The sequence below is a fragment of the Caloenas nicobarica genome, chromosome 12 (assembly GCF_036013445.1).
Source record: "Caloenas nicobarica isolate bCalNic1 chromosome 12, bCalNic1.hap1, whole genome shotgun sequence".
NCBI classification, from domain to species: domain Eukaryota; kingdom Metazoa; phylum Chordata; class Aves; order Columbiformes; family Columbidae; genus Caloenas; species Caloenas nicobarica.
Genome location: NC_088256.1, coordinates 13,478,681 through 13,505,112, shown reverse-complemented (window position 1 = coordinate 13,505,112; position 26,432 = coordinate 13,478,681). Strand labels below are relative to the sequence as shown.

General features: G+C 49.6%; 3 protein-coding genes across 6 annotated transcripts; 1 reads left to right on the top strand and 2 right to left on the bottom strand.

Moving 5' to 3' along the window:
- Positions 1-145: 145 nt before the first annotated feature.
- BRCC3 (BRCA1/BRCA2-containing complex subunit 3) lies at positions 146-6,832 on the bottom strand. Its single transcript, XM_065643335.1, has 8 exons — positions 6,712-6,832; positions 5,697-5,816; positions 5,058-5,145; positions 4,248-4,336; positions 3,525-3,580; positions 2,959-3,090; positions 2,359-2,402; positions 146-1,476 (listed from the first exon to the last, which is right to left on the bottom strand). Exons 1-8 carry the CDS (start codon positions 6,814-6,816, stop codon positions 1,325-1,327), a joined length of 786 nt encoding a protein of 261 aa, XP_065499407.1. The 5' UTR covers positions 6,817-6,832; the 3' UTR covers positions 146-1,324.
- A 359-nt stretch (positions 6,833-7,191) lies between these two features.
- CMC4 (C-X9-C motif containing 4) lies at positions 7,192-17,673 on the top strand. Of its 4 annotated transcripts, XM_065643032.1 has the most exons (5): positions 11,457-11,526; positions 11,736-11,787; positions 11,869-12,051; positions 12,968-13,035; positions 16,202-17,673. In XM_065643032.1, exons 4-5 carry the CDS (start codon positions 12,978-12,980, stop codon positions 16,369-16,371), a joined length of 228 nt encoding a protein of 75 aa, XP_065499104.1. In that variant the 5' UTR covers positions 11,457-11,526; positions 11,736-11,787; positions 11,869-12,051; positions 12,968-12,977; the 3' UTR covers positions 16,372-17,673. The 4 variants fall into 4 exon arrangements, with proteins under 4 accessions (XP_065499106.1, XP_065499107.1, XP_065499104.1 ...); XM_065643035.1 differs by lacking the exon at positions 11,869-12,051 and having other exon boundaries at positions 11,456-11,526; XM_065643033.1 differs by lacking the exon at positions 11,457-11,526 and having other exon boundaries at positions 11,638-11,787.
- Positions 17,674-18,394: 721 nt separating this feature from the next.
- On the bottom strand, positions 18,395-25,474 carry FUNDC2 (FUN14 domain containing 2). The gene is made up of 5 exons (XM_065643031.1): positions 25,372-25,474; positions 24,743-24,893; positions 23,286-23,361; positions 21,972-22,106; positions 18,395-21,325 (listed from the first exon to the last, which is right to left on the bottom strand). The coding sequence occupies exons 1-5, from the start codon at positions 25,388-25,390 to the stop codon at positions 21,248-21,250; spliced, it is 459 nt and encodes a 152-aa protein (XP_065499103.1). The 5' UTR covers positions 25,391-25,474; the 3' UTR covers positions 18,395-21,247.
- Positions 25,475-26,432: the final 958 nt, after the last annotated feature.

The window sequence follows — 26,432 nt, the reverse complement described above, 5'->3', positions numbered from 1 at the left end:
GTGACAGTGCAGAGCCAGCTGGCACCACTTGTCACCAGCCCTGTCTGCCACAGGGCAGCCCCTGTCCCCTTGCACAGAGGTGATGAGGCTCAGGGCTGCTGGCTGAGCTCCAAGGAGCTCTCATCAAGACAGGGGCAGTGAGGCACCTGCTGCCCCGGGAAAGATTAAGGTACAGAGCACTTGAACTAGAAAACAGTAACAGTGGAATAGACACCGGCCTTTGAAAAGCCTCCACTGCAGTAATTCAGGCAGCTCATTTTCATCTACTTGAGCACATAAGGACTTAGATTAAAACCAAGGAGCCAAAACAAAAGTTTTAACTGTGCTGTTGGTTCCTTCACTCACACAAGACAGACTTCACGTAACAGAAAGCAGATGACTATGTACATGATGAGGGATACTCTGAAATGCATCAGCAAGACCATTTAAAGGGTTTGTTCAACAGGTATTTCATTCCATTTCAATCTAATGAAATTGCTGCAATTAAGTCAAGCATGTAACAATAACAGGCTTGCATATCTGTCAGTTCTCAGCATCTTAACCTTTTTCCCCTCTGGAATGGAACCACAGTCCTCTCACTGCACCAGCAGAACCAGGCTACTTTGTAGAGAAAATCAGTGCTGGGCATGCAACAGAATTACATGGAGTAAGAGAAAAACAGACTGTGTCCCAAAAATGCAGGCACTGGCACTTGGTAGCATCCATTTCATTTCTACTCCAAATAGCTCTGGCTTTGGAATTCTTTATTTGGTTTGAAGTATGCTGAACACAGATCCTACGTCAAAGTTTTTCCAGGTCTGTTTGCAGTCTTCCCTTCCACCTCTTACCTGACTGGGTGGATAACCAGTAATCCAGAACATTACTAGATCTAAGATCACGGTCAACTGAAGCTACTAAAAGAAGGCAGAAGTTGGCAGCATCAGATATGACTGCAGGGACACACTTTTCCTCTCTAACCCTCCTGTTCTAGGCTCCTGGAATACATGTAAAGCAATAAGACTTCTGACAAAATATAGGGGAGGGAGAAACAACTTGTTCCATGGTGTGTGTCCTCCGGAACTGAAGTCTCTTCAGGTGCTGCCCAACTCTACCACAGAGCTAGAGTTCCACTGCATCATGCAGCACCTGGAGAGATACCATCACTCTCCACCAAGCTGGGGCAGAGAAAGCCCTTATCCTGTCCAAGTGCTCTTTGCTGCGTGGGGCAGGAGAGACACAGCTTGGATCTTCACCGCAAGGCAATGCAGGGCCACCCTTCAGCCAGGAGTAGGTCTTGTACAGTTTTTTTTCATGTCTCTTTTCTGAACAGTCTGTATTTCCTCCATCACTCTAAAGCAGCTAGTTCCTCCAGGAGCTGCTCCTTCTCCTGCTGCAGCTCCTGCACCCGCTGTTTGTTCTGCTCTAGTCTGTCCTCCAGCCATTGAAGGAGCGGCCCACTGATGGCAGACATCTGGCTGCAGAGGTTCTTTGTGAACACTGGGAAGGGCAAGAACATATCACACCAGTGCAAACACACAAAAGGCTCAGTTTGCTAGAACAACCCCAAAATCAAGAGCGATAGAGACAGTCACAGAAACCCTCCAACATCCTGGCCAAGGCAACCAGACATCCCCACAGGGAAGTCAGAATTAGCAGCTTGTGAAACAAGGCACTTCCATCTGACCTTTAGACACCCAGGGCGGGTGACAGACCTACATCAGAAATCTGCATATAAGTCAGCATTGATGCTAGTTAATTTCTAAATTCAAAAGCAAAGAATGCCTTGTTTATTGAACAGGTGAGAACAGACAATGGGGTATTTATCTCAGAACAGAAGCGGGATTAGGATTCACCCTATCTTGGTGGCAAAAGCAAAGAAGTCATACGCACACAATCTAGAGGAAGTGCCATGAGATGCAAAAATGCATATAGATCAGCGAGACACTACTTTAACAATCACGAAATCCAAAATCCCATTGCTGTTCTAAAACAAAAATAAATCCAAAAAATCCCCAAAGTCTGTTGTAATTTTAACCAATGGTACAAAGGTCAAAGGATACAACAGCATTCAGAAACCCCAGGATTAGGTTATTTTACAGCCCTTGATGTTTTCCTTTAAAGCATTCAGTTACAATTCTGCTCCTCCAGTAGACTTAATGCAACAAGGAAACTGGAAATGAACTGTATGACAACTAAAAAGACAAGTTTGTCCTTTAATAGTTATTTACTAGTGCCTTTCATGGCAAAGGGAGGTCTGTTACACAGCTGTGCTCTACTGTCCCCTGAAGTTAGAGCCAAGCCAACCCCTGCTCAAGCCTCTCCTGTTTTGACTCTGGGAGCAGCTCCCTGGGCTCCTGCACGCAAAAAAGGAATCCTTACCTGAGCCGTTATGAATCTTGGTCACGGAGTCTAGGTGGGTAAGGCTAGGAGAATGAACAGGACACAGGTTGGTGACAAGGCAGCGGTGAATTGCACATTAGGAAAACCCAGGCCACAGAACCAGCTACCTATAAGTCACTGACACCGCAGGTACATCTAAACCTCTTCACTTGTTTAAGCCCTGTACATTCACAAGGATAACCAAGATCCCACAGCACAGAAACACAAGCATTGGGCACAAGAGGCAGGAGAAAAAAAAAAAAAAAAAAAAAGCTGGTACTTATTCTCATTTTTCAGACTTCTCAGCACTCTTACCCTGGTTAAACACTAATTACTATCACACACATCACTGAAGTGCCACCATTAGCTCAAACATGGTCTGGCTTTTTTGGTTGCAGCAAAGGAGAAGTTATGCTTCACTCTTGTGTGCAAGGCTGAGAGAACTTCAACTCTTTAATGTGAAGGTATTCAATCAGTTCTCCTACACAAGCTGCTAATGCTTATTTTCTATATCCCTGCTAAGGTTATGGTACTTACAGCAAGAGCAGAACATGTTAGCGAAGATAGTCGTGGAGAGGGCTGCAGCCTCAGGGTTGTTACCTGTGAATTCTCCTGTAGGCATCTTGCTCTTCTTGGCAAAGGATCTTGGGCAGCTCTATAGCCGATTCCAGACACACTTTTCCGATGGTTTCGTGAGGGACAACATGAATAGGAATTTCAATCCTTTCATACCTAAAAGGGTAGCCGACAATTAATTTCAAAGCAGTAGAGGAGGAAAAAAAAAAAAAAAAAAGTGATGCACAGCATGTGCATGGTTGGCAGGGACTCTACACCATGCAAGCTGAAGCCTCGATGTCTAGAGGTGAAAACAAAAGGGTGGGCCTTCTGCACCACACATTACAGCACAAATTCAAACTCTGACTACTGTGTCCTGCACCAAATCTTAAGATACAAAATTGTCTAGGTTAAATTAATCAGTCCTAATCTTTAGATTCTCTTCAAGCAGCCTGCATTAACAGAAATAAGGAGAGCTTGTTCAGGCACTTCTATGCAATATTTGCTCCTCATGATGAGTCTAGAAGCCACTTATTTGAGACAACTCAGAAAGGAGAGAGAAGATGAAATGCAGTCTGATGCTGGACATAACATTTTCCTGCTGTACTCACTCTGAGCTTTTCTGGGCCTGAATGGACTGGAAACAGGTGTAGAGAATCCTTCCTGTCTAAAAGAGACAGCAGAAAGTCAGATTCCAAGAGCAAAAAATCATCTAAAAACACAAGATCCTTTAGGAGGCAGAATATGCTTTCAATTAGCATTTTAACAGGTTGCAAAGGCACGTGCTTTGCGCTTTGACTGGGACGCCAGAACTCTTTACAAGCAGATATTGACAGACCCGTTAACCATTAAAAGAAAATCTTAAACAATAGCTACCTGGAAAACCTAGACAAGACACAGCACTCGCACTACAGCAGCATCTAAGGAAGCCAGAGATGCAATCAGCTCTGTCTGCCGGGCTGAGCAGCCGAAGGGCACTGACACGTCAGTGCACGCACACACACACACGCATCAGCATATGTGTCAGCACATGCATGCACACGTCAGCACACACACACACACTGCACCCATCTGAGGCAGCCCCAGAACCCCAGTACCAGCCCAGTTCTGCTGGCTGCAGAGCCAGACGGTGGCTAAGCGCAGCCTCGTCAATAACTCATTCTTTTGTCGTTGGGATTACGATCCAAACGTCACCATTCCACCTCTGCTTTGACTGTGCTCCAAACAGAGCTCAGCCCTTCTTGCCGGCTGCATCCAAGGATTTCAGCTTTGTCCTGGGGCTGATGTTTGTCATGGCTACTTGGAGGGTTTATTGCTATTTTTAAGCTGCCTACCTTTGTGTTTTTGTCCTCAATGAAGCAGGAAAAGATAAGCCCTACAAAACCTTGGTCCATCATCTGGTACATAGCTTGTGTGCGGACATCTGCGGACAAAGAAACAAGAGAATAAGAACTGCACTGGTCACCTGAAGAAGGAGAAAAATATTTGCCACCGTTTGAAGGGTGACCTGGAACTGGGTAACAAAGGTCATTTTAAACCACTTACTCCAGGTAAGTACAGACCTGTTGGACAGACTGTTGCAGGTTAAAAAAAACACAACAAAACAAAAAAAAACCAACAACAACCCCCCCCAATTTAAAATGTAATTAAATAGCAAATATTAAAAACATATGATGAGTTAACAAAACAAGAAATAATCTTTGCATCAGCCTGGTACCGCAGATCACTATGTAGCCATAATGTCCAACATGTATAAGACACTCACGCGCTTCTTTCAGAAATGTTTCTGGTTTTGCATTAACATTCACAGGTGTCAAAAATGATCAGAGCAGCCCTACAGTTCCCACAGCTTATTTTGCTGTTGCCCACACCCTAGGTCTAGTTTTCCTGTGTGGAAGAACAGCAATAGCTGATCTGTGACTGAGTCACAGGTAGTTTGAGCAACCTGGAGCACACAGACACGAACAGGGATACACTGGCAGAGGTTCCTGAAGCCCACCCAGACAATCTTGTCCTACCAGAAGGCATGTGAGAAAACAAACTTAGATAGCTGGGATGTGCAGCTCTGAAAATCCAGTAAATTAAATAACACAATTAACCAGCTGCGAGTTTTCATATAGAACCTGGACCTAGGCTGCTCTTACCGACATGCGATGGCCAGACAGTGATGTGAGGATGAGAGTGATACCAGCCCACGACTCTCATGGGACGTCCCGTCATTTCAGCCAACCTGTGTGCGGGTCAAGGTGCTTTTGAAACCGACAGAGTAAATGGAAGAAGTTTTTTGTACAAGGAAAAACAGCAGAGTTTTATAAGAGCTTCTCATCAGTCAAAAGAATTCCAGATCCCTTTAGAAGGGTGACAAGACACAGCAGGGAGCTGACAGAAGCCTCTTCCCCAGCACTGCAGGATGTCACGGCTGCAGAAGCAAGTTGGATTTTGTTTGCACGTGGCAGTGACACAGCACCAAGCTGTCCAACACAGTGGCCTGGAGTATCTGTAGGGAAAAGGCTCTCCAGTGCACCTGGAAACGGAGCCTTGCCAAAAATACAGAGAAATTATAAAAACCAGTTATAAGAGAATTCCACTGCAAATGCTGGAACCAACAAAGACTCCAGAGAATGACAACTGCCAGCACAGCCCATCAAACCACACAGGTGTAGGAGGGCAGCAGCAGACAACTTCAAGCCAACCAGAACAAGTCTAAAGCACAGCACATAAAAAGAGGTGTGAGGTAAAACCACTTCACTGGTGAGTTTGCTGTTGTCTCTACTAAAGGATATCTCCGCTTCAGTAGAAGCAGCTGAAAGCTGCTCTGGCGAAATTTCCACACGGTCTTTTCTTTTATCAGAGCGGCGCAGGATGATCACGGAATGGATGTGAACAATTCGGCTGGTGTCAACCTAATGACACAGAAGGGAAAAAAAAAAAAAAAAAAATCATTTTTCTGCTAAAGAAACAACTGCACACAAGGAAAAGGCCAGCAAAGAAGGCACAGGAACGCAGCAGAGCACAGCCAGGCATGCAGAAGGGAACTTTCCCCAACTCTAAGCTTTGACTTTAGAATCATAGAATCATTTCAGTTGGAAGAGACTCTCAGGGTCATCAAGTCCAACCATAACCTAACCTAACTCTAGCACTAAACCATGTTCCTAAGAACCTCATCTAAACACCTTTTAAACCCCTCCAGGGATGGTGACTCCACCACTGCCCTGGGCAGCCTGTTCCAATGCCTGACAACCCTTTCCATGAAGAATTTTTTCGCAATAACCAATCTAAACCTCCCCTGGTGCAACTTGAGGCCATTTCCTCTTGTCCTATCACTTGCTACTTGGGAGAAGAGACCAACCCCCTCCACACTACGACCTCCTTTCAGGTAGTTGCAGACAGTGATAAGGTCTCCCCTCAGCCTCCTGTTCTCCAGGCTAAACAGCCCCAGTTGCCTCAGCTGCTCCTCATCGGACTTGTGCTCCAGACCCTTCAGCAGCTTTGCTGCCTCCTCTGCACTCTCTCCGGCACCGCAACGCCCTTCTTATGATGAGGGGCCCAAAACTGAACACAGAGCTGGAACCCATGAGTGGGCACCAGCCCGGCCTGGGGTGGCCCGAGGCCCAGCGGCCCGGCCGTGCCGGGAACAGCCCCGCCCAGCCCAGCCCAGCCCAGCCCAGCCCCGCACGCCGCCCCCCGCCCGAGCCCGCTGCCCCACGGCCCGCACCGGCGCAGGCCCTGAGCGCCGCCCGGGCAGCGCTGCCTCCCGCTGACTCTCCCACCCCGCCCCGCCCCGCCTAGCCCCGGCACCTCGCCAATGCAGAGTCCCATAACCTCCTCCTTCTCGGTGCTCAGCGCGTGGTTCAGGCACACCAGGAACGCGTCGGCCTCCAAGTACACGGCCTGCACCGCCATCTTGCCGCCTCACCCCACCACCCCGGAAGTAGGAGGGAACCAGGCCCCCCGTTTACCCCGCCCACGATCGGCAGCAGGACCAATCCCAGCGCTGCCCGCTGGCCCTTCCAGCTAATCACCGTGGCCCCAGCTGCAATGCGGCTTCCGGAGAGGCGAGCGGTGCCGCGCGGCGGAAGCGCCGTGTCGCCCACGCGAACAGCGGCCCCGGGGTTCCGCGCTGCGGCCGCTGCCCCGGGCGGCGGAGCGGAGGGGGACGGGACGGGACGGGACGGGGCGGCGCGACCTGACCCGGCTCGGGGCGGGGCTCCGCTGCGCGCCGGCCATTGGGGCCTGCGATCAGGCGGAGGGAGGCGGCGGGGTCAGGGGGGAGGGCGGGGAAGGCTTTGCTCGGTGCACTCGGCGCTGGCTGTCACCTGCGCGGGGCTGCAGGTAGGTCACGGGCGGGCGGCCCGAGGGCCCGGCCCGGCGCCTCCCGCTCCGCCCGCTGCCGTCTCACGCCGAGGCGCGGCCGCCGAGCCCCGCAGGCCCAGCCCGGGTGGGAGGCGGTTGCTATGGAGACGCGCTGCGCCCTTCGCCCGCCGCGGCGGCGGGGCCTGCCCGGCCCGGCCCGGCCCTCCCCGCACCCCTGCACCGGGCCCGGCTCCCGCCCCGCTCTCCACGCCCTCCCCCGGCACTTGTCCATAAGACAAGAGGAAATGGCCTCAAGTTGCGCCAGGGGAGGTTCAGATTGGATATTGGGAAAAAATTCTTCACGGAGAGGGCTGTCAGGCATTGGAACAGGCTGCCCAGGGCAGTGCTGGAGTCACCATCCCTGGAGGGGCTTAAGAGGCGTTTAGACGAGGTTCTGAGGGACATGGGTTAGTGCCAGAGTTAGGTTATGGTTGGACTCGATGATCCTGGGGGTCTCTTCCACCTGAAATGATTTTATGATTCTTTTTGTCTTCCTATTTCTTTTGTTCATCCCCAGCCAGCCCACCCTCCCCAGCGCTGCCCGGTGAGCAGCCCGCAGGCTCCGCAGGGCGGGCAGAGCAGGTCCCGGAGCTGCTCGCTTGGGGCACAGCCCGAGCCCCCGGGGGAAGCTGCAGAGCAAATGAACCCGCCCAAGCACCGAGCACCGGCAGGGAGCCCATCCCATCCCTCACCTGTTGCTGGGTGTTTCGGGGAAGCTCATCTCCCCTTCAGCCCCCTCCTGCACAGGGTGTGTGGGCAGCTGTGCACGGGCCAGCCTGGGTCCAGAGCTCTGCAGCCCCATTAGAATCATAGAATGTCCTAAGCTGGAAAGGACCCACAAGGATCAGAGTCCAACTCCTGTCCCTGCATATGACAACCCCACAGTCCACACCGTGTGTCTGAGGGTGTTGTCCAGTCTCTTCTTGAACACTGCCAGGCTGTTAGTGCTGTCAGCGCTGTTAGCACAGCGCTGTGCCTGGGCCACTGAGCCTCAGCACTGCTTTTGATCCCTGGCGCCTCAATGGCAGCTGAACAATTCTAACAATCTGAATCAGTCCCCCCCTGTTTTTTTTTTTTTAAAAAAAAAGGTAATAAAGGGTGGAGTTTGTTTAGCACGCTGAGCTCCAGCTCTCAGGATGGTCCAAGCAGCAGCTGGAAAAAATTATTTAACTGTTTTCATAAAATATTTTAATGTACTTAATTGAAAAGGAAATAAATTGTCTTCACCACAAGATGCAGTCCTCCTCCTGGCCCTTTGCACATTTATTCGTATATTGTGTGGCTCAGAAATCCACCCAGGTCCCAGAACAGCATTAAACTCCTAAGGAGAGAGATGGACAGAATACCTGCAAGTCATGGTCCTGTCCTTGGGGGTTGGGGTTTCAATCTCCCCAAATCAATACTTTAAACAGCAATTATGTTGATGGGAACATTAAAATCTGTGTCAAAGGATGACGCTGCAATCTTCCAAATTTAAGCTGATTGTTTTTTGTTGGATATGGTGGGTTTTTTCATCGATTATGAAGCAAGCAATGTGAGAAACAGGTTTTACAACTTGTTTTAAATATAAGTAAGCTTACTTCTCCTTTCGTCTATGTCTTCCTTCAGGCTTTTTTATTGCTTTCTGATAAAGTCTGCAATAATAGGAATTGTCTGTGTTTTTCTCTTCTTAAAGTTCCAGGTGCAAATGTCTAAGCGCGTGCTTTTTCAAATCTCCTGTTTCTTCTGTATGTTTGACTGCTAAAGACAGACCTGTCTTAGTTCAAACCCAATTGACGGTTTTGCCTGACTTCAGTATTTTATTTGTGGCACTAACTGGGCACCTTTGTGTCAGCCTTTGAGACTGTTGAAAAGATAGGCCAGACTGGGCCTTTGAACTTTGGCAACTGAACTCAGAGCTGTGGAGTTCGGAGGAAGTTTGGGACAAATTAGCGGGGCAAAGGGTGAAAACACATGTTAACTGCTGCCCATTCTGCACTGTCCTCTGCATGAGACCTTGTTCTGTCAGTCCTATGCCTGTCATTGCTGCCATGTTCATACACAATACACACAAACATACATGCTGTGCTGTAGTTTAGCAAGACTGAACCAGGTCAGTATTTGGATAAGAGACCTTCCAGGAGAGTTTACTTGCTGTAGGAAATAGTGTTCACTAAACGAGTAATATTTTCCCAGCACTGAAGTGTTGAGTCTTGAGTCTTTTGGCCTGGGGCTGATGGGCTGTAGAAATTCCAGCTTTGAACGGGATAAAAGCAAGTCCTTGGGCATTTTTGGTCGTGATGGAGCTTTTGGCAGTTTACTGCAGAGTAGGAGAGTATCCTGGCCGAATTCCAACCTGGGTGATTACATTCAGCTGGCTGAAATCGAGCAGTGGTGCTTGCTGCATTTTGCTGCTGGGCAAAGTGATTTCCAGACATGGGCTTAAATTTGTTAAGTGACTTAGGGTAAAGCAGAGTGAAAAAGGTTTACAGGAATGTCCCTTTAACCCTCATAGTTTATTCTTGAAGGCCTTGTGAGGCGTGTCAGTCTGCTGTCACATCCCTCTAAATGCCAGTGATCCAGCTGCTGGGGCATTGGTTGGAATGGCTGTACCAAATCACAGGGTGGTCTTCAGAGCAGTGATGCTTTTTATAATGCACATACACATTCCCACACATCAAGCAAGAAGACAAACAGAATGGGAGAAAAAGAAATAATAGAGAAATACTCAAAAGTTTGTTAGAAACAGTGTTGTTCAGGCTGATCCGTGGTTGGTGTTTTGTTTTCAAAAAGGTTGAGGGATCATTTGATTCGAGAAGGTAGAGAAGCACTGATGTAAGATACAGAAGGCAACATAGAAATGTATTTCCTGTTATATATGTACCCCAATGTATAACAATTTTTTTCTCTCCCTGACTTTCCCTACTTTATTTTGTACCCAGATTTTCTTGCTCCTGTCTGAAATGTGCCTTGTAACTTTACAAGTTTTCAGAAGACCACTGTGTTTCACTGGGATAGGAATATTGCATCTGCTTCGTAGCAGAAGGATGTTATATGTATTACAGCTTAACTCTGTTCTACTTTAAACCTAGATAAAGAATGAAGACTGTCTGTACCATTTTGATTACCTCTTCTAGGGTTCAAAGAGAGAATCATTTCCCCTGACCTTCATTTGCTAATGGCTCAGCTTGATCTAACTGGTACACAGATAAACTTGCTGTTAAACAAAAATTCCGGTAGGAAGAACCACCTCAATGTCCAAAATTCCTTTGCCCCTGCTGATGCCGGTGGCTCCCTGTAACCATCTAAAAGCCGAACTACGCAAAGTCACGAGAGCTGTTCCCAAGAAGCTTGTATGTGAATGGACAATGCTGCCGTCCCCTTGAGAGATGAGACGAAGGACCCGTCACAATGACAGCTCTGCAAGTTCCAAATATGAGAGTCGTGCGTATGGAGTTTCATGCGTTGTCTCCAGACTGATCTTCGTTCTTGTTAAGCTAATTTCACCTCTTGTCACAAGTTTTGCTTTTGGGATTTAGACCATCAGTAGCCACGGAACTCCTGTGTAAATCACTCTTCTCCCCCCGTCCCCCCCCCCATTTTACACAGAGACTGTTATTAGGACTGTTAGTGGAATAAGCAAAGCCAATATTCACAGGGTTTAACTTCGTACCTATAGCACCTTTTGCCCCAGAATGCCTTACAAACGCCACGCAGCACGCGCATCTCAGCGTACAACCTCTCACGACATTTCTGTTCGCTTAGGCACCACCTTAGTTTCCCAAGCCGACTTCTAGGGACATTTCAGCACATAGCATCTCACACAGACGTCACCCAGAGGTGCCTTTCAGGTCTGAGAGCTTTCTCCATGAATGTATTCAGAGCTAAAGAGACCATGCGCGCATCCTGCGGGTTGATGCCGTCCACCTGAGGAGCGTCCCGGAGCGGCCGAGGGAATGGCAGCGGGAGGGCACGCTGGCGCTCCTCCCGTGCGGCTGTGGGTGCGACGCGTAGGTGTTTACTGCGACGAGCACCGCAAAACGTGGCTTGTGGCTGCGGAAGAGGCAAGTGTCCTTTGAGCTTCCCAGTGGTTGTAGCTTTGCTGTTGCAGGTGCTTGTACTGCATTGCCAGTAACTGCCTGCTCTTTTTGTTACTTTTCCCCCAGGAGGAAGGTATGCTGAGGGCTCGGATCCAAAGAGTTCAGGTTCCCCTGGGTGAGGCGCTGCGACCCAGCCAGCTCCCCCCATCCCGGCTGCCTCATATGTGGCAGCTGTCCCAGGGTGAGCAGTACAGGGATAGTAACTCTCGCGTTTGGGAGATAGAGCACCATCTCATGGTAAGGATGGTGGCAACAATAGACCATAGTCATGCCTGTTTGTGAAGTCATTTGAGATCCTTGAGGGACAGCAAAGGACTGTTATTTTGTTGAAGTCCATTAGCTCAGCCACAGTACCTGTAGACGTATTGAACTTTTCCTTGTCGCTTACAGCTTGGTGGTGTTGAAGAACTGCTGCTTAAACTCGTGCCTGGTGATTAATCTGGTATGTGTAGACATTACCCCTGCTTTGTACTGTGCTCTGTTTATTCCCAGTCATTCTTTAATATGAATTTTTGTCTTTCAGGAGCAGTGGCTCTAGGAAGATGTCGTTGTATATTTTGTACAATAAATGATTCTCTCTCCACTGAAATGCAGCCACCTCTGAGGTGGAAGCAGTTAAACAACACACAGCAACATCACACAAGAGTTTAGGACAGGCAGTGAAGAGGAGTATTGTGTCCAAGTGAAACATCAGGGGGAGTTCTAGGTAGGCAGAATGTAATTGCCCCAAGTGGAGTTTGGCCAGGATGCTGGAAATAATGTCCTAGCAACAGTGAAAAGTGCTGTGGGCTGGGGAATTATCAGAAATCTGAAAGGCAGCACCTGCCTGGCTCTGGGCAGGGGCAGGAGCTGAAGTCCCACCACTGCTTTCGGTGGCAGCGGTGCTTTCCTGGAGAGGTCTCCTGTCCAACTACTCGTACCACCAGTTTTTGCTTGTCTTTTGATCTCTCAGGGAAGATCACAGTTGGAGGTGTCACAGCTGCAGAGTCAAACTGAGTGTCTGAAATACTGCTTTGTAGGGATTTGAACAAGATGGGGCTGTCCTCTGGTCTGTTTTTTCGGGGGCGGGATTTCTAAGAGACTTTATCCTGGGGAGAAAAAGAAAAAAGCCCTTATCGTTGTCTTTCTGGGACATACGCAACTAAGTTGTTTTGTTCGTTTTTAAATGCCTCCTCCAGCTGCATATATACGACTAACACCAAATCCTTGGTTGTGTAGAGCTCACAGGGAGGGCTTTTGCACATACGTGTTTTAGTTTAAGGTCTGGAGGCACAGAACTGTTAAAAATCGGTCAGCCGTGTTAATTTGGGTCTTTGCTGGTATCTTTGTGCATCCAAGTGGAAAAGGACGTATTTTGACCAGAGAAAAGAAAAAGGCCTTCAAGCCTAGCAACATAAAACTTCCTGTATTCATTGTCCACATTATCATCCTTTAGCCAGACACAGAGAATTATTGCATATGTTGGCAGGCATCTGCAAGCAGCAATATACATTTTTCTGAACTGTCTGTGACAGAGAGGGAAATTGGGAGCTCTTAAAAGCCTTGGGTTTAAGACAGTGTCTTGCCCCCCCACCCCCTGGAAAGCATGTTGTTTCTACAGTAACATTTTCCTATCATTTTAGTTCTCTGAACATGTCCCAGAAGGATCCCTGCCAGAAACAAGCCTGTGAAATACAGAAATGCTTGCAAGGTACCAAGTGTCACTTTGTCTTTTTGGTGTCTTGATTTTTGGTGGAACTTAGTTCTTTTAGCTTAACCCTTTTCTCCTTTCGCCTTGAAAGCAAGCAAGCACATTAGCATCACCTGCTTGCAAATCAAACAAAATTATAATGTCTGGTTTTATTAGAATTCCCTTGTGCTTGATCGTAAATAACGAGACACCGTTAGTACAAAACAGAGTGTTTGTAACAATAATGTTGTGCCTATTTCAGTGTTCTCCGTGCTGGTAGTGAGATCCCATGTGTAGTGTTGGGACTCAGCTGTAGGCGGGGAGAGCGAGACATGAGAATAAACTCTTACAGAGTGGGTAGTGAGTTAGTGGGTGGATTGTATGAAAAGACTGCAGAGCTTCTAGCTCCAGGAGTATTTTAAGAGCAGGTCAGACAGATGTCTGTCAGGAACAGGTTAGGTATATGTGATCTGGCCCAAAGGTATGAGATTGTTTCCCTCTGGAGACCTTTAACAGCTGTTTTGTATTAGCTTAGCTAAATATTTGTATGGCCAAGGGAGGGTATGTGATAATGTGCTTTGGGAGCCTGAGTTGGGGAGAGCAGGCTTGTTATTTGCAGAGGACAATTTTTTTTTTTTAATTGTTGCTTTTTGAAAAAGGATTTGCCTTGTAGAATGAGTAAGAGAAAACATTCCTCTGTGCCAAGGCAGCTCAGCAACATAGGAAGGAATTCTTCCTGGCTCTCCTCGTGGAGCCCTGAGCCACTGGGCTCTGAGCTTTACGAGATAACTCCTAGTGTTAGCCCTGGGACAATGGGGTGGGAGACCAGCAATGCTAAAATCAGCCAGGCCAGTTCCACAGCACCTCATTTATGCCTTTAATTTATTAACAGACTACAAACAGGTTAGCTAAAATATAGCAGGGAGGGAGTCTTGCTGGGGAAGTAGAGGGATGGCTTTGCAAGCTGCAGCAAACACAGTGATTGCAATCTGTGCAAGTAACACGTCCTCTACATGTCCCCAGCATTTGTCTAGATGGTACCTATTACTGTCTTCAGGTTTGGAGCATTCTCCCTTGAAGGGCTGCCTGCTCTCCCCATAATAACTGTACTTAAAAGCTAATATTTGACCCTGTTTGGGTCCCATCTGTGACAGTGTTCCTTTTTTAACATTCATGGACGTTATTCCTAGCGTTTTACCTGTGTGGGTTTGTGTACTGGTTTGCTCTGAATGGTTAAGTGTTAGCAAAGAAGCTCTGTGACTCTGCTACATGCACACTCCACTGTTCACCGCTTCTCTAGCTATCATTTTGGACTGCTGTTGTTGTTCATGGATTATTGTGCTACTGAGATGTCTGAGTTGCACAGATGAAGCAGCTGAGTTGACAGACAGCAAAGTAATTTTTCCCTGTAAGAATTAATGCCATAGAGGACGTGTATAGAGCTTTAGCTGACAAATACATAGAGTGTACACAGTGCAGAGGATAGAGGGCAGAAGCAGAAATTTGGGGAGATGCTGGCTTTTCAAAGGCTGGTTTTGGAGTGGGTCAGTGTTCCAAAAGATCTTGTCTGCTTCCTCTGTGAGACTGAATGCCACTGTAAATCTCTCTTCTGTTTTGCTATCCATTGTACAACTAATGATTGTCCTTTTCAGGAATGCATTCCTGACAGATATTAATAGCAGGATGTGCCTGTATGTAGCCGTGGTTTTAGAAACAAACCTGCACAGACAGAGGAACCGTTAGGAGAACCTTGGAGTGCTCATAATCGGCAGGTTATTCTGGAGAGAGATTAGCTGTCCTTTCCAAGGGCCTGCCCTGCCTCCCAGGCTGCCAGCTTGCGCAGAGAAGTAACATCACCATCACCTTTTTTCTCAGGGGTGACCTCTGTGCTTGTGTTACAGGTCACTCACCAACCCAGTTAGGGAATTCATAGCCCAGCCATCAGACCGGGCTGGCTTGCTCACTAACGGCATTCACTGCTGCTTTCTGGGCTCTCTAACGGGTGCTGTGTTTGTCTGACATTGGGTTGCTCTTGCTTCTTTTAGCCTTTTAAAAATCAGTGGCAGGTTGGGGGAGAGTACAGCTGTGTAGAGGTTGCATAGCTCACTCAAGGCAGAGTGGGTAGCTCTGCATGCCCTGTGCTTCTGTGCGGACAGGCAGGTAGTTGTTAATTGAAGCCACAGACTCAGTCTGCTCACATACCTTTGGGGCTTCTCTCCGAGAGCCTGGTAGCCAGCCCTGCAAAGCACTGTGGGCTTTGCCACCTCAGCCAGCAAAGTGCTAGGGCAGAAAGGATGCTGGAGAAATCATCTGTGTCCTGCAGTGCCTAAAGCTGCCGGGGCTGTGAAATCTCTCCCAGCCTGAAACAAAGGTAATACGGAGAAAGTACAGAGGTGGGTGTAGTTGTTCTGTGCACAAAGACGTGAGCCCAGGGATCCCAGGTCAGACTAGGAGCTTGTTTAGCCGCATGTCCCAGCTCTGGCAGTGTCCAAGAGCAGAACTCCAGGAAGGAGAGTGAGAGGAGGTCAAGTAACAGTTGTCTGGCTAAGGGACCTCCTGAGCTAGAGGTGGAACCTTTGTGTGGAAGGTGGTCGTGTTGCTGGCTCTGTGCAGTTGGGCTCGGCTGCTGGTGCCTGGCTGAGTGTTCCTGTGAGTGTGCTGCCCGCTTTGGCTACACCGCAGACCTGCAGCCTGCCCGCAGCAGGCTGCCGGGAGGAGGTTGGCAGTCGTGCTCCTCTCCCCTTCCTTTTACAAACCCCATAGGGCTGTCCCTTTTTATACCAAGTCCTCTTTGGATGCTCTTATATTTACACTCAGGTGTAAACCTTATAGTGACATGGCAGCTGGGCTGAAGACCATGGATGACAAGATCCAGCTTAAAAGCACGCACACTAAAGGGCAGCAATAAGGGAAACCTCATTCTTACTGTAGTGAGATGTGATAGCTACAAAACTGGGGGACCGAAGCTGCTCCCACCCACAACAGCAAGGCTGCCTTTGCATGGCTTTAGACAGCTGAAACTAGAGATTTTTTTGTAGGCAGAGAAAGCGATGAAATGCTTGTAAGCAGCTCTTGCTTTTCAGAAAAACATGCTGCGCAGCAGCTGAAGGGCTGGGCTAGATGTGTCCCCTCTGGGGATAAAACTTGTTCCCATCTGCAGACTTTGTGTCTCCTTCTTATTTTCCAGCGAACAACTACATGGAGTCTAAGTGTGAAACCGTGCTTCAGGAGATGCGCAAGTGCTGTGCCCGGTACCCCAAGGGCAGATCCATCTGTTGTTCAGGGTTTGAGAAAGAAGAAAGGGAGAGAGAAAAGCTTAAGGCGACTTCAGAACGAATTCCCCCACCACCTCAGTAACACAATGCAGCTCCAGCAGGTGCCGGAGCACAGACTCACCTGTAGAGCTTGTGTGTGTTTTTTCAAGCCTTCTTTAGACTTTCAGGAAAGCCAGATCGCTCCTGGAACACACCAACCGGCACACCAAAAAGTATAACGCAGTACCAACAGATGGCCTGGTTAACAGACTTTATTCTCTGTACCAAAACATCCTCTACGTTGTCTTTGCATCGCACTTGTGTCTGTGGAAAATCAATTTGATGTTCTTAGAATGCTTACCTTACTCTAATCCATCCTTGCTCACAAAATGGAGAACTGGAACCAAGTTATTCTGGCTTCTGGAGCGAGAGGTACAGGAAATAAGCTCAGCAGAGTGAGTGAGTTTAAGCATGACACAAGCCCATCTTGACACAGCAAAGGTATTGCTGCCGTTGTGCAGTAGTTCCAGACAACATTTGCCTGTCCAGTGGTTCAAGCTCAAGAATGGGAATCAGGTCTTGGGATTGTTCCTAGGTCTTGCATAGATCACGAGTGACTACACGTCACTTTGCCTAAGTGCCTCACTTTCCCACTGGACAGACTTTTGTTTACTTTATATTTGAATTGCCTACACGCTGCTATTTGCATGACAAAGATGTTACAGGAACATTATTTCAGGGATTGCTACAGGAATAGGATTTTTTTTAAAAAAGCAATATTCATTTGAAAGATCTGACTGTTGATATAAAATTTATAAATTTATGTACAATTGAACACCTTTAAGCAATATGTTACGAACCCAGCGTAGTTCAAGCTGCTGGTACCCAGAGGCCTGTCACAAAGCCCTGGGCTAGATCCAAGAACTGATTTAGGCGCTGCTTACTGAATAAGCAGTTGTAGCACTTGGTTTCAACACAGCATTCCAGACTCACTCACAAGCCGGCTGTGTCGGGACTCCAGGGAGAGATGGCTTTTCAGAAGCTCTCACCCCTGCAGCAGAATTTCCTGTGACCTGTAGGAAGAGCTCAGCAGACAGGTTCCTGCATCACCCTTCAGAGTTGCCTCAGTCTCTCCGTCCCCTGTAGCAGGAGTCCAGGCACCACAGTGGGTGCCAGGTCCATTGTAGGGCCAGGCACCCCAATCTCAGACTTCAAACCCACTAGGCTCCTAACTCTGTCATTAGATCTAGCCGTAAAGGACTTTTGTGCTGTGATCAAGTACAACTTACTTACAAAATACAGCTTCTATAAACAGACCACTGTAGTCTAGGCACAATAGTTGAGTGTATTGAAGCCTAGAAAAGCAAACCATCTGTATTCACTGCTCTGAAATACAAAATAAATTACTGGAACAAACTGCAGTCTCAGTTTGGTTGTTTACTGAGGATACAACGTAGCTGCAAGCCGGACGGCTTGGCTGCCATTCACAGTCCAGAGTTTCATGTGATATCATCACGTTTAAATAGAAGCTGCTTGATATTTTTATAACCAGGCTCAAGAATAATTCAGGGCTAGCCTTTCCCCCCTTACCTCCTCCTACAAACAAACAAAAACAACAAAACCAAAAAAGCCTTAAGACAAAATAGCAGGTTTAGGATTCTTGAAAAGTAGGGGAAAGTGATGACAAGGTTTTGAAGCAGCTCAAACACTTGACACATTGCTCATTTTTCCCTTTGGTGCTATCTGAACAGGAGCAGTGGAAAGAAAGTCACTAATAGACAATTAAAAAAAAAATATTTAGGCATCTGTTACACCTATTAAAAGCCTCATTTCCATGCCCATTTCTACTTGGGTGGAGCAAACTTGCTCAGCAGGGAGGTTCTGAAGCCAGGCTGGCATCAGAATCACCTCCTGCCCCAGAAGCATCCCACCTTTTGGGAACATGAAGGATTGGTGCCAGGCTCACCAAGAGAGGCATTTGTTAAGGCAGCCCGTGGTTACCTGCAGAGAAGGGGGAAGGCTGCTGGCCTCATGCTGGAACTGCTCCCATGAGTCCAATGCAATGTGCAGGGCGAGATAAAACCATGCTGGCTCCCAAGAAGTCAACAGACCTCACACATAGAAGCTATTAGAGCAAAACTGTTTAATAAAATATCACTTCAACAAGCATTTACATACAATATATAAAAACACTTTAAAAGCCTAGTGTGTTTTAAACGTTCTTACACTGGAACCAACGCCAGAAGTTGTTGAAACAAGACCAAAGGAGCAGGGGTGGGGACGGGGCGGGGGAGAAACACCTCATATTGGCACCTGCAACAGTGAAAACGCATCCCCGCAGAGGCCGATGCAGCATCAAAGCTCCCGGTGTGGGCCCGCAGCACCAAATGGTACCTGCCACCAGCCCAACACTGGCACAGCAGAAAGATTCACCAGATCCTGATGTCCTTGTCTGTTCCCTGCCTGCATTCGCATCAAACTCAACATGATTTTGTCACTTGTTTTCCCTTTCCGGCAGCAATTGAGGCGTTTTAGCTCCCTCTCTGGGCCATTTCCCTCCATAGCAGCAAGTCGGGACCCTGTGGAGAACCCAGTGCACCCTTCCCTGGGGCTGGGCAGAAACAGTGACTTATTTGAGCCTGAAAAACATCCCTAAGGTCTGTTAATGATTTTACTTTGAGCTTTGTCGTTGGAGAAAGCTTTGTGGACTTCAGTGCATCTCAGAAGAAGTTGTGTTATGCAGTATACCAGGTAGAGTGGCAGCAATGCTGTTTTCCTACAGGAACAAGAGATGCCCTGCAATACAAATGTATTAATTCATGCATGTTCAGCCCTGCAGGGCTCCTACAAAACAACCAACCAAAAGAATCCCAACAAAAAACACCAAAAAAACTCCCCCACCACCTGTCACTCAACTCCCAAACACCAATTTACTGAAGACCTATGTGCTGCATCACATCACTCCTGGACAGCTTTTAGGAAGACCATCATTAAAAGGACATGAGCCAACCTGCTCCTTCATTCTCCTTTGCCACGTACGGCAGAACAGGAGCAAAGAAATCAAATTCTGTTTCCTGATTACCTGCAGCCCCTTTTCAGATCCCGAAGGGGAGAAAACCTCAGTTAAATCAATGTGTTGCTACACTGGCACTTCAATCAACAGAGCTGAAAAAAAATTAACAACTCCAAGCGCTCATCCCAAAACCTCTGGTGGACAATCCCACCGTTCCAGCAGCTCTCGGGGAAGATCCCCATTTATAGCCACAGCGCGAGCAGGAGCGATGATCAGAAAGGCAACACACAGCACTGGAGATGGGGTGCAGCCACTGAGCCAGGTGCTGCATTCCCATCACCCACGCACATCATCCTTCCCTGGCATGTTTCCCACTGAAGGATGAGCTGACTTTCACATAAGAAAAACATTCTTGGCAAGAACTCCTACCTGTACCTGCTGGAGGACACCTCGCCACCACCATGGAAGCCCACACACTCTGCAAAGTGGCAATGCCAGCCCAGCACACCCAATGCAGAACACCTCAGAACACCTCGAAGGTTTTGGTTTGGGGTTTTTTTCTGAATTTTCTCTTGTAGGTTTGAGTTCTGCTCTGCACACAGCTGCACTGGGACAGACTGTCCAAAACCAGCTGAGCTCTGCATCTAGGCTGCCTCTCCCCCTGCAAGAGAAGAGCTGCGGCTGATGGAATTAGGCAAGCAGCTTTTTTTTTTTTTTGTGGAAATGGTAAATGCAAAGAAGGACGGAACATAACCAAGACAGAAAGTATGAAAATCAGCCACTCACACAAGAGTACAACCTGGCTTTCCCAACAGTTTTGTCATTTCAGTTGCTTGCAAAGACCAAGGGGACAGAGTTTGTGCTCCGCAGAGGCAGGTAAAGGACTGCACTCCAGATTGCACATCTTCCCCCACCATCAGTCCAGTTGAGCTGGCAACAGGGACCCTGGAGAAGTGCAATGTACCCTAAACAGGGGTGCATTTCCTGTCTACAATCCCGTGCTGCATGGTTACAGTTCTAAAAGCATCATGATGCCAAAGTGGCCAGAGAAGGTCATGGTAGACCTTGAAACGCCAGTCTGAGGACCGAGGTGATTTACAGTAAGCGGCGCAGCTGAAATGCACGCTGCCTGACACAGACAGCTGGAAGGCTGCCCACCATAAGAGAGCACCTCAGCACATTTCAAAGGCTGAGCAGTAAGCTAGCAAGCCAGAAAAGACCTCCACAGTGCAGGAAGCTCGCTGAATTTCAGAACACACGATAAGGAAAGGGCCTGGAGAGTCACCCACAGCACTCAGTTTCCACCAGTGGTGCCAGTGCTGCAGTTCCACTGAGGGGCATAAATAACAGCAAAGGAGAAGCCAAACAGCCATCTGTGTGCAGTGCAATGGCAGGGGGAGAGCAGAACCCCCAGCATCACGCATAGCATGAACTCGTTCCTTATCCACCTGCCCTGGACACAGCCCAGACTGTTCTCAGACACTTCTGCTGCCACTCAAGGTCAGCCAAGCACATTTTGAATTGTGCACACCATCACAGAGCTTTCTAGGTACCAGGGTAGAAAAAGTGCAAGCTAAATAGCAGTGAACAGCTGACAGCTGTTGTACACATATACTGGCAGACAGGTACATGTAACAGCCCTAAGCACCTGAGGAGAAGCGCATTTAAGATATTTCTCTGCCACTACATGTTTATGAGGCTGTAACTCATCAGAAAATTTGGGACTGGGCATATTTAGTGGGGAAAGGAATCACAATGATACATAAAGACTGATCCCAGCACCCTAACAGTCCAGACAGAGGAAAAGGTTGGAAATTATAAGCAGAGCTGTAAAAAATAAGGGCTGGAACCTGTGAGCAGAAGGGACTGAGCCTGCCAGCAACATCCTTTGAGTTCTAAGTGAGAGAGAACAGCCATAGAAGAAGGCAGGGCAGGCTGGGCATGAAGGAAGAGTGGAGCGCAGTTTCTAGGATGCCATTCCGAGCAGGAATCCTCCAGCAAACCCTCCAGTCAGGATAACATTCTTCTTCATAAATATGATCACCTAAGCAGGGCAGAGAAGAGCCAACAGTGTTCAACAACAGCAGGTCACCCACCCACCCTCCCCATAAGAATACATTGCTCATGCTGTTCTCCAAGGTGAGTGATGCTCAGAGAGAGGCCACTGCTCGGGCGTGGGAAGTATCCTACCTAATGACCTCCCCCTTCCCCAATCTCCCTGCTGCGCATACAGTTCCTGAACTGACCCAGTCCCACAGCAGTCTGGATCCTCTGAGAGCTGCAGCCCGAGCTGACGTGCTCCAGGGCTCTCTAAACCCCGCACGGTCAGTCTGCTGTGTGTGCCAGACCAAGGTCCAGCAGAGCCCAGGTTAACTAGGCCACTCTGCTGCCAGATCTGCTTGGCTTTTCTTGTCTGACTGAAGAGACTTCTCCTCACAAGCCCAGCAGGTTTTAGCCCAACCCCAAGAAATTTGCAGCAACACATGGTGAGATGGTGTCATGTCTAGAAGCTGCCCTGGTTGTCTCAAATACACACAGATAGCTTTGCCATCTCTCCAGTTGTGCCGTCATGCAAGCACTCCCTCCTTGTATTGGCACAATGTAAGATCCATAAGAGCCCTAAAGTCAATCTCATTTTCTGCTGTCTCTCCAGCCAAGCACCTGCACATGCCCTGAGAGAGTTGTCTCACCTCATCCACTTTGCTTTTCACTTCTGGAGACATTTTGTTACCACTGCTGTGAAATTTCAGCTGCTGCTTGGCTTTGTTCACGTCCCGTTCTACTAGCTTCCAGTCCACTTTGATGTATCCTGTGTGGTTTGCAATCTGGAGTTTTGAGACATGGAAAGAACGTTCCTGGAGTGAAGTCCTGAGTGACCAGGGCTAAACAGATCCCTCTTGCCCACCCACCTTCCCTGACCACAGCCACCTCACACACACTGGTCCAGTGGGCTGAGAGGATGAGCACACTAGATTAAAAACTGGATGAAGGACCACCCCTGTAGCTGTATTAACTGTCCTGCAACATCTGCCTCCCACAGTAATCCCCTAAGAGCAGGGCACACATTGCAGCTTAGCCTGTTTCAGCCTCTATTCTCTAATGTAAAGCTGGCATCACCTCCCCCTCACAACTGCCATGTATACTGTTGGGACTCTCTGCAGCTCTCCCGCTGCCGTGGGTGGACGCAGCTATTAATAGCCTGTTCCTCTTGAAATATTTTATCTGGTCAAGATGATTCAGCAGTGAAACTCGCCCTGCTCAGATCAAGCTTTGGCTTTCAGCAGAACAAGCAGAGCCAGAAAAGTGGGGAGAACGAGTCACGCAAGACAGCGCCTGAGAAGAAAACATGTAAGGCTGCTGAGCGAGGCCCGAGAGCTGTTCTGTCTCCTGCAGGACATATGAACTAGTTCCCCACATCTGAGCAGCTCCCCTCAGCACCAGAGTTCTTGGAAACCGGGAGAAATGGTTGAGGACAGAGAGAGATCTCTGTTTCTCTCCTCATCCCCGACACTTTACAGAGAGCCCCATCTGTGCTGGCCTGACTCCTCAGGTAGCCAGGTTGACAGGAAACATACCACAGACATGGACACATCGCTCCTGGCTTTCACGGCTGCTCCTCCAGGGACACATCTCCACAGGCACAGGACTAAGTACAGCAGCCAGTTCTGATCAGGCGGTCCTGCAGCAGCAGTGGTTTGCTGCGGCCAAAGGCTGCCTCCCGCTTCACTCAGAAACAGCCCCACCTGCCTTGGGCCTGGCCCTTATTTGCAGACCCCAAGCAGACAGCGCCCTGTGGCAATCCTTAAGTTTACGCACGCTGATCCCGCTTTGCTGCTGCATCTGTGTACCCCGGGGAGCACACACCCGTGACATCCACAGCCACATAGAGCTCCTGGCAGAGCGGGGATCTGTTCCCACACGCCCCAACAGGTACCGATCACTAGACAGCCCTTTGTCCCCACCAGCACAGTTCTTGGAAAGCCCAGTCCGCTGTTCATACACACCTGAAGTAGGAAAAAGCCACCTCCCACCGCTGTCGCTGCCAGCTTTCCAACTTTCTGGAAAATGAATCCAGTACACCTACAAATCAACCAGGATCCAGTCAGGAGAATGAGATACCAAACACACACTCCTCGGCATGCTTCCCACAGGCAAGGCTGCTGTTGGCAGTAATTACCCAAGACTCGGAGACAGCCTGATGAACGGCAGAAGAAACCCACGTAAAACCAGAGAGAAAGAGAAAGGATTTGCGCCCAGCCAAAAGTGAAGCTTTATAGCTTTTTAATTCTCACTAGTGCATGCCAGCCTTTTGATTCTTATCTATTCAATGTCAACCTTCTTCCACAAGAGTAATCGGAAACACATCGTTTCGCCAAAATCAACATGTGATTTTAGTTTTTTCAGGGGGTTTTGTTTTTTAACAGGTATAATCTCTGAAAGGAAATCAGGCAGCAAGTCTGCTGCTGCTCCATGGTAGAACACGGGGAGCAAATCACAAGGCAAGCTTCTTTCATGCCCGAACAACCACTTACTTTTCCTTTTCATTTCTCAGAGGATAAAAAAGCTGAAACAAGCTGACAACAGTGGTCTAAAGCTATACTGGTCTCCAAACTGGGTTACACACTCTCAACATGAAAAACATCACTGCAGTCACTAGAACTCCATCAGGTGCCACCGCACTGCTCAGTCATGCAGCAAAGGGCAAGTGTATTGTATCACCCAAACCAGACTTGACTTTGACCACAGTTTCCTTCTCAACATTGCAGAACAACACGGTAACCTGTTCTTACCCACTTCTGAATATATACATTTAGTGAAGGTACAAAAGAGAGGTGGACAGCCCATATTTTATCAGAAAGTGAAGATCTGCCATATACTTTCAAATGGGTAACTCTGTGCCAGATGAAGACAATGGGCACAGAAAGAAGCAAAGTAGTGTGATTAGACCAAGTTTTCAACTCAAACAATGCTGCTGTGGGAATGAAGTTGCAAACAGAGCCACAAGCCACCAGCCCCAGCACCTGCTACAAGTGACACGAAGCCCCAGGAACCGTGCCCACAGCCACAGTACACCACCTCTACAGGATTTTTTTTGCAGATGCTTTTAAGCGCATCCAGCTCCAGTGAATCCTTGTTCCAAGAGACTCATACCTGCCTGTTCTAAATCCAACACCACCACTTTATGCCAGAAGTTAAAGAGAATTATCTCACCTCAAAAATTAAAGCCTGATGCCATTTTCTTCCCTAGGAGTTAGTCTCAGTTCTTCAGCTCCACGTTACAAACAGCGTTCAAGACCTCCCACAGTTCAGCGGAGCGAGCCAGGGCACAGTGGGCTGAGCAAGCTGGACACCTGCCTTCTCTGAAAGACTGCCAGCTCACCACCCTGCACCTGTCACCACGCTCCCCAAAGCCCAGCTAGCACCCACAGGCAGCAGCAATGGCAACCCCGGCACATCTTACCATCCTGTGACCCCTCCGATCACCAGCTGCGTGGCCACGTTGTATTTCTCAGCGCTCGACCCCGAGCTGGGAGCGAAGATCTTGCGCCACCAGGGCCGGTTCTTGGTGTACTCCGCCAGGTCCAGCACGTTGACCGCGTCCTCCTTCGCACCTGCAGGCACCTGCAGAGGCTCAGTGCTGGGACTGCCGCCCCACCGCCCCCTGCCCGGAGCCTCCCCGGGGACACGGGACCCCCGCCCAGTCACACAGCCCACGGGGCTTCCACTCCCCCCGGGCCCCTGGGAACCCTCCGGGCCCGCGCCCTCCCCCGAGGGCCTTCGACTCCCCAAACTCCCGGTGCTCCCGCACGTCGCGGCCCTGAGGAAAAGGCAACGGGCTGAGCAGCCCAGCCCCGGGGCCGCCCCCAGAGCGCCCTGCGGCGGTTCGGGCCCTCAGGCGGTGCCCGGCCCCGCCACCGCCCGCCGCGCGTTGCCAATGGAAACGGCGCCGCGCACGGCGCAGGCCCCGCTCTCCGCCGGGGCGGGGGGCGAGCGCGGGGAGCTGGGGCCTCCGCCGCCGGGGGGAGAGGAGCGGTAGGACCCCCCGCCGCTGCCACCCCCCCCATCCCGGCCCGGCCCGGCCCGGCCCACCTCCGCCCGACCCCGCCATGGCTCAACTCGCCGCCGCCGGGCCGCCGCGAGCACGTGACCACGCTGCGCAGGCGCACGGCCACCGCCCCACGTGGCCGCGCCCCGCCCCGCCCGCGCGCGTCACTGAGAGAGGGGGCGGGGCCAGCCACGCGCGGGGGCGGGGGCGCGCTCGGCTCGGCGGTGCGGCAGGCGGGGTCCGCGGGTGTCTGTGCGCGGGTGTCTGTGCCCGGGTGTCTGTCCCCGCTGCTGCTGCAGGAGCGTCACTGCTCAGGGACGGCTCCGTGGGTCCCCTCAGCCCCGGTGTCCTGGTGCCGTGGGTGGCTCTGCCGCGGGGTCACCCACGAGAACCGGCTGGGGCACAAAGTGTCATTGCAGCACCGGGGGGCCTCTGGCATCCAGGGGAGGGACAGAGGCGGCTCCACGGGTATCTGAAAAGCTTCCTAAAGGCCGCGGCAGCTCACTCGCTCTGACTGGGAGGCTCTTGCTCGGCTGTGAGCTGTGACGCCGCAGGAGCCGCGGCTCTTGCCGTTCGTGTGCAACAAACACAACCGTGCTGGGCAGCTCTGGCACACGGGCCAGGCCATCTCTTCCCATGCTGGCTCAGGGGGTGTGATGGGGCCGGGGATGTGTTGCAAGCACCATGTCTGTGGCACTGCGTCCAGCATGCACAGCTAGCTCTGCCCTTGTGCCCGCGGGCTGGTTTGGGCAGCTCAGGCTTGCTGCCTGGCTGGAACACATTTTATTGTCTCCCTGAAACAACCATCCTTCCAATTTCTGAACCATTACTTGCTTGAATTCCTGCAGAACAAAAGCCACCTACCTCCCACCTGGGGACGCAGCTGCCCAGGGAGTTGGAAAGTTGGAAAGCCTGAGACTCAACAGAAAAAAAAAAAAAAGAGATCCTCCTAGAGAGATTGTAAGTGAAGGAGGAGCGGGCTTGACCCTCCTATGGGGTTAACAGAAACCAGAGTGGGAGCAGGAGCTCAGGCGGCACAGGCTGGGTGGGAGAAGAGACAATGTTCTGGGGAGCGACAGCAGCAATCTGTTGTGGTGGATGGGAC

What these genes read in the sequence shown, in the direction of transcription:
- BRCC3 (XM_065643335.1), bottom strand. Translation starts at nt 6,816, where the DNA reads ATGGCGGTGCAGGCCGTGTACTTGGAGGCCGACGCGTTCCTGGTGTGC. An exon ending in TGGGACTCTGCATTGGCGAG is followed by an intron (nt 5,817 to 6,711) that starts GTGCCGGGGCTA and finishes CTGTGTCATTAG; the next exon opens with GTTGACACCAGCCGAATTGT. An exon ending in TGTCTGGCCATCGCATGTCG is followed by an intron (nt 4,337 to 5,057) that starts GTAAGAGCAGCC and finishes CTTTGTCCGCAG; the next exon opens with ATGTCCGCACACAAGCTATG.
- CMC4 (XM_065643034.1), top strand. Translation starts at nt 12,978, where the DNA reads ATGTCCCAGAAGGATCCCTGCCAGAAACAAGCCTGTGAAATACAGAAA. An exon ending in AATACAGAAATGCTTGCAAG is followed by an intron (nt 13,036 to 16,201) that starts GTACCAAGTGTC and finishes CTTATTTTCCAG; the next exon opens with CGAACAACTACATGGAGTCT.
- FUNDC2 (XM_065643031.1), bottom strand. An exon ending in ATCGGAGGGGTCACAGGATG is followed by an intron (nt 23,362 to 24,742) that starts GTAAGATGTGCC and finishes GTTGATTTGTAG; the next exon opens with GTGTACTGGATTCATTTTCC. An exon ending in TGAAAAGCAAAGTGGATGAG is followed by an intron (nt 21,326 to 21,971) that starts GTGAGACAACTC and finishes TGCCCTGCTTAG; the next exon opens with GTGATCATATTTATGAAGAA.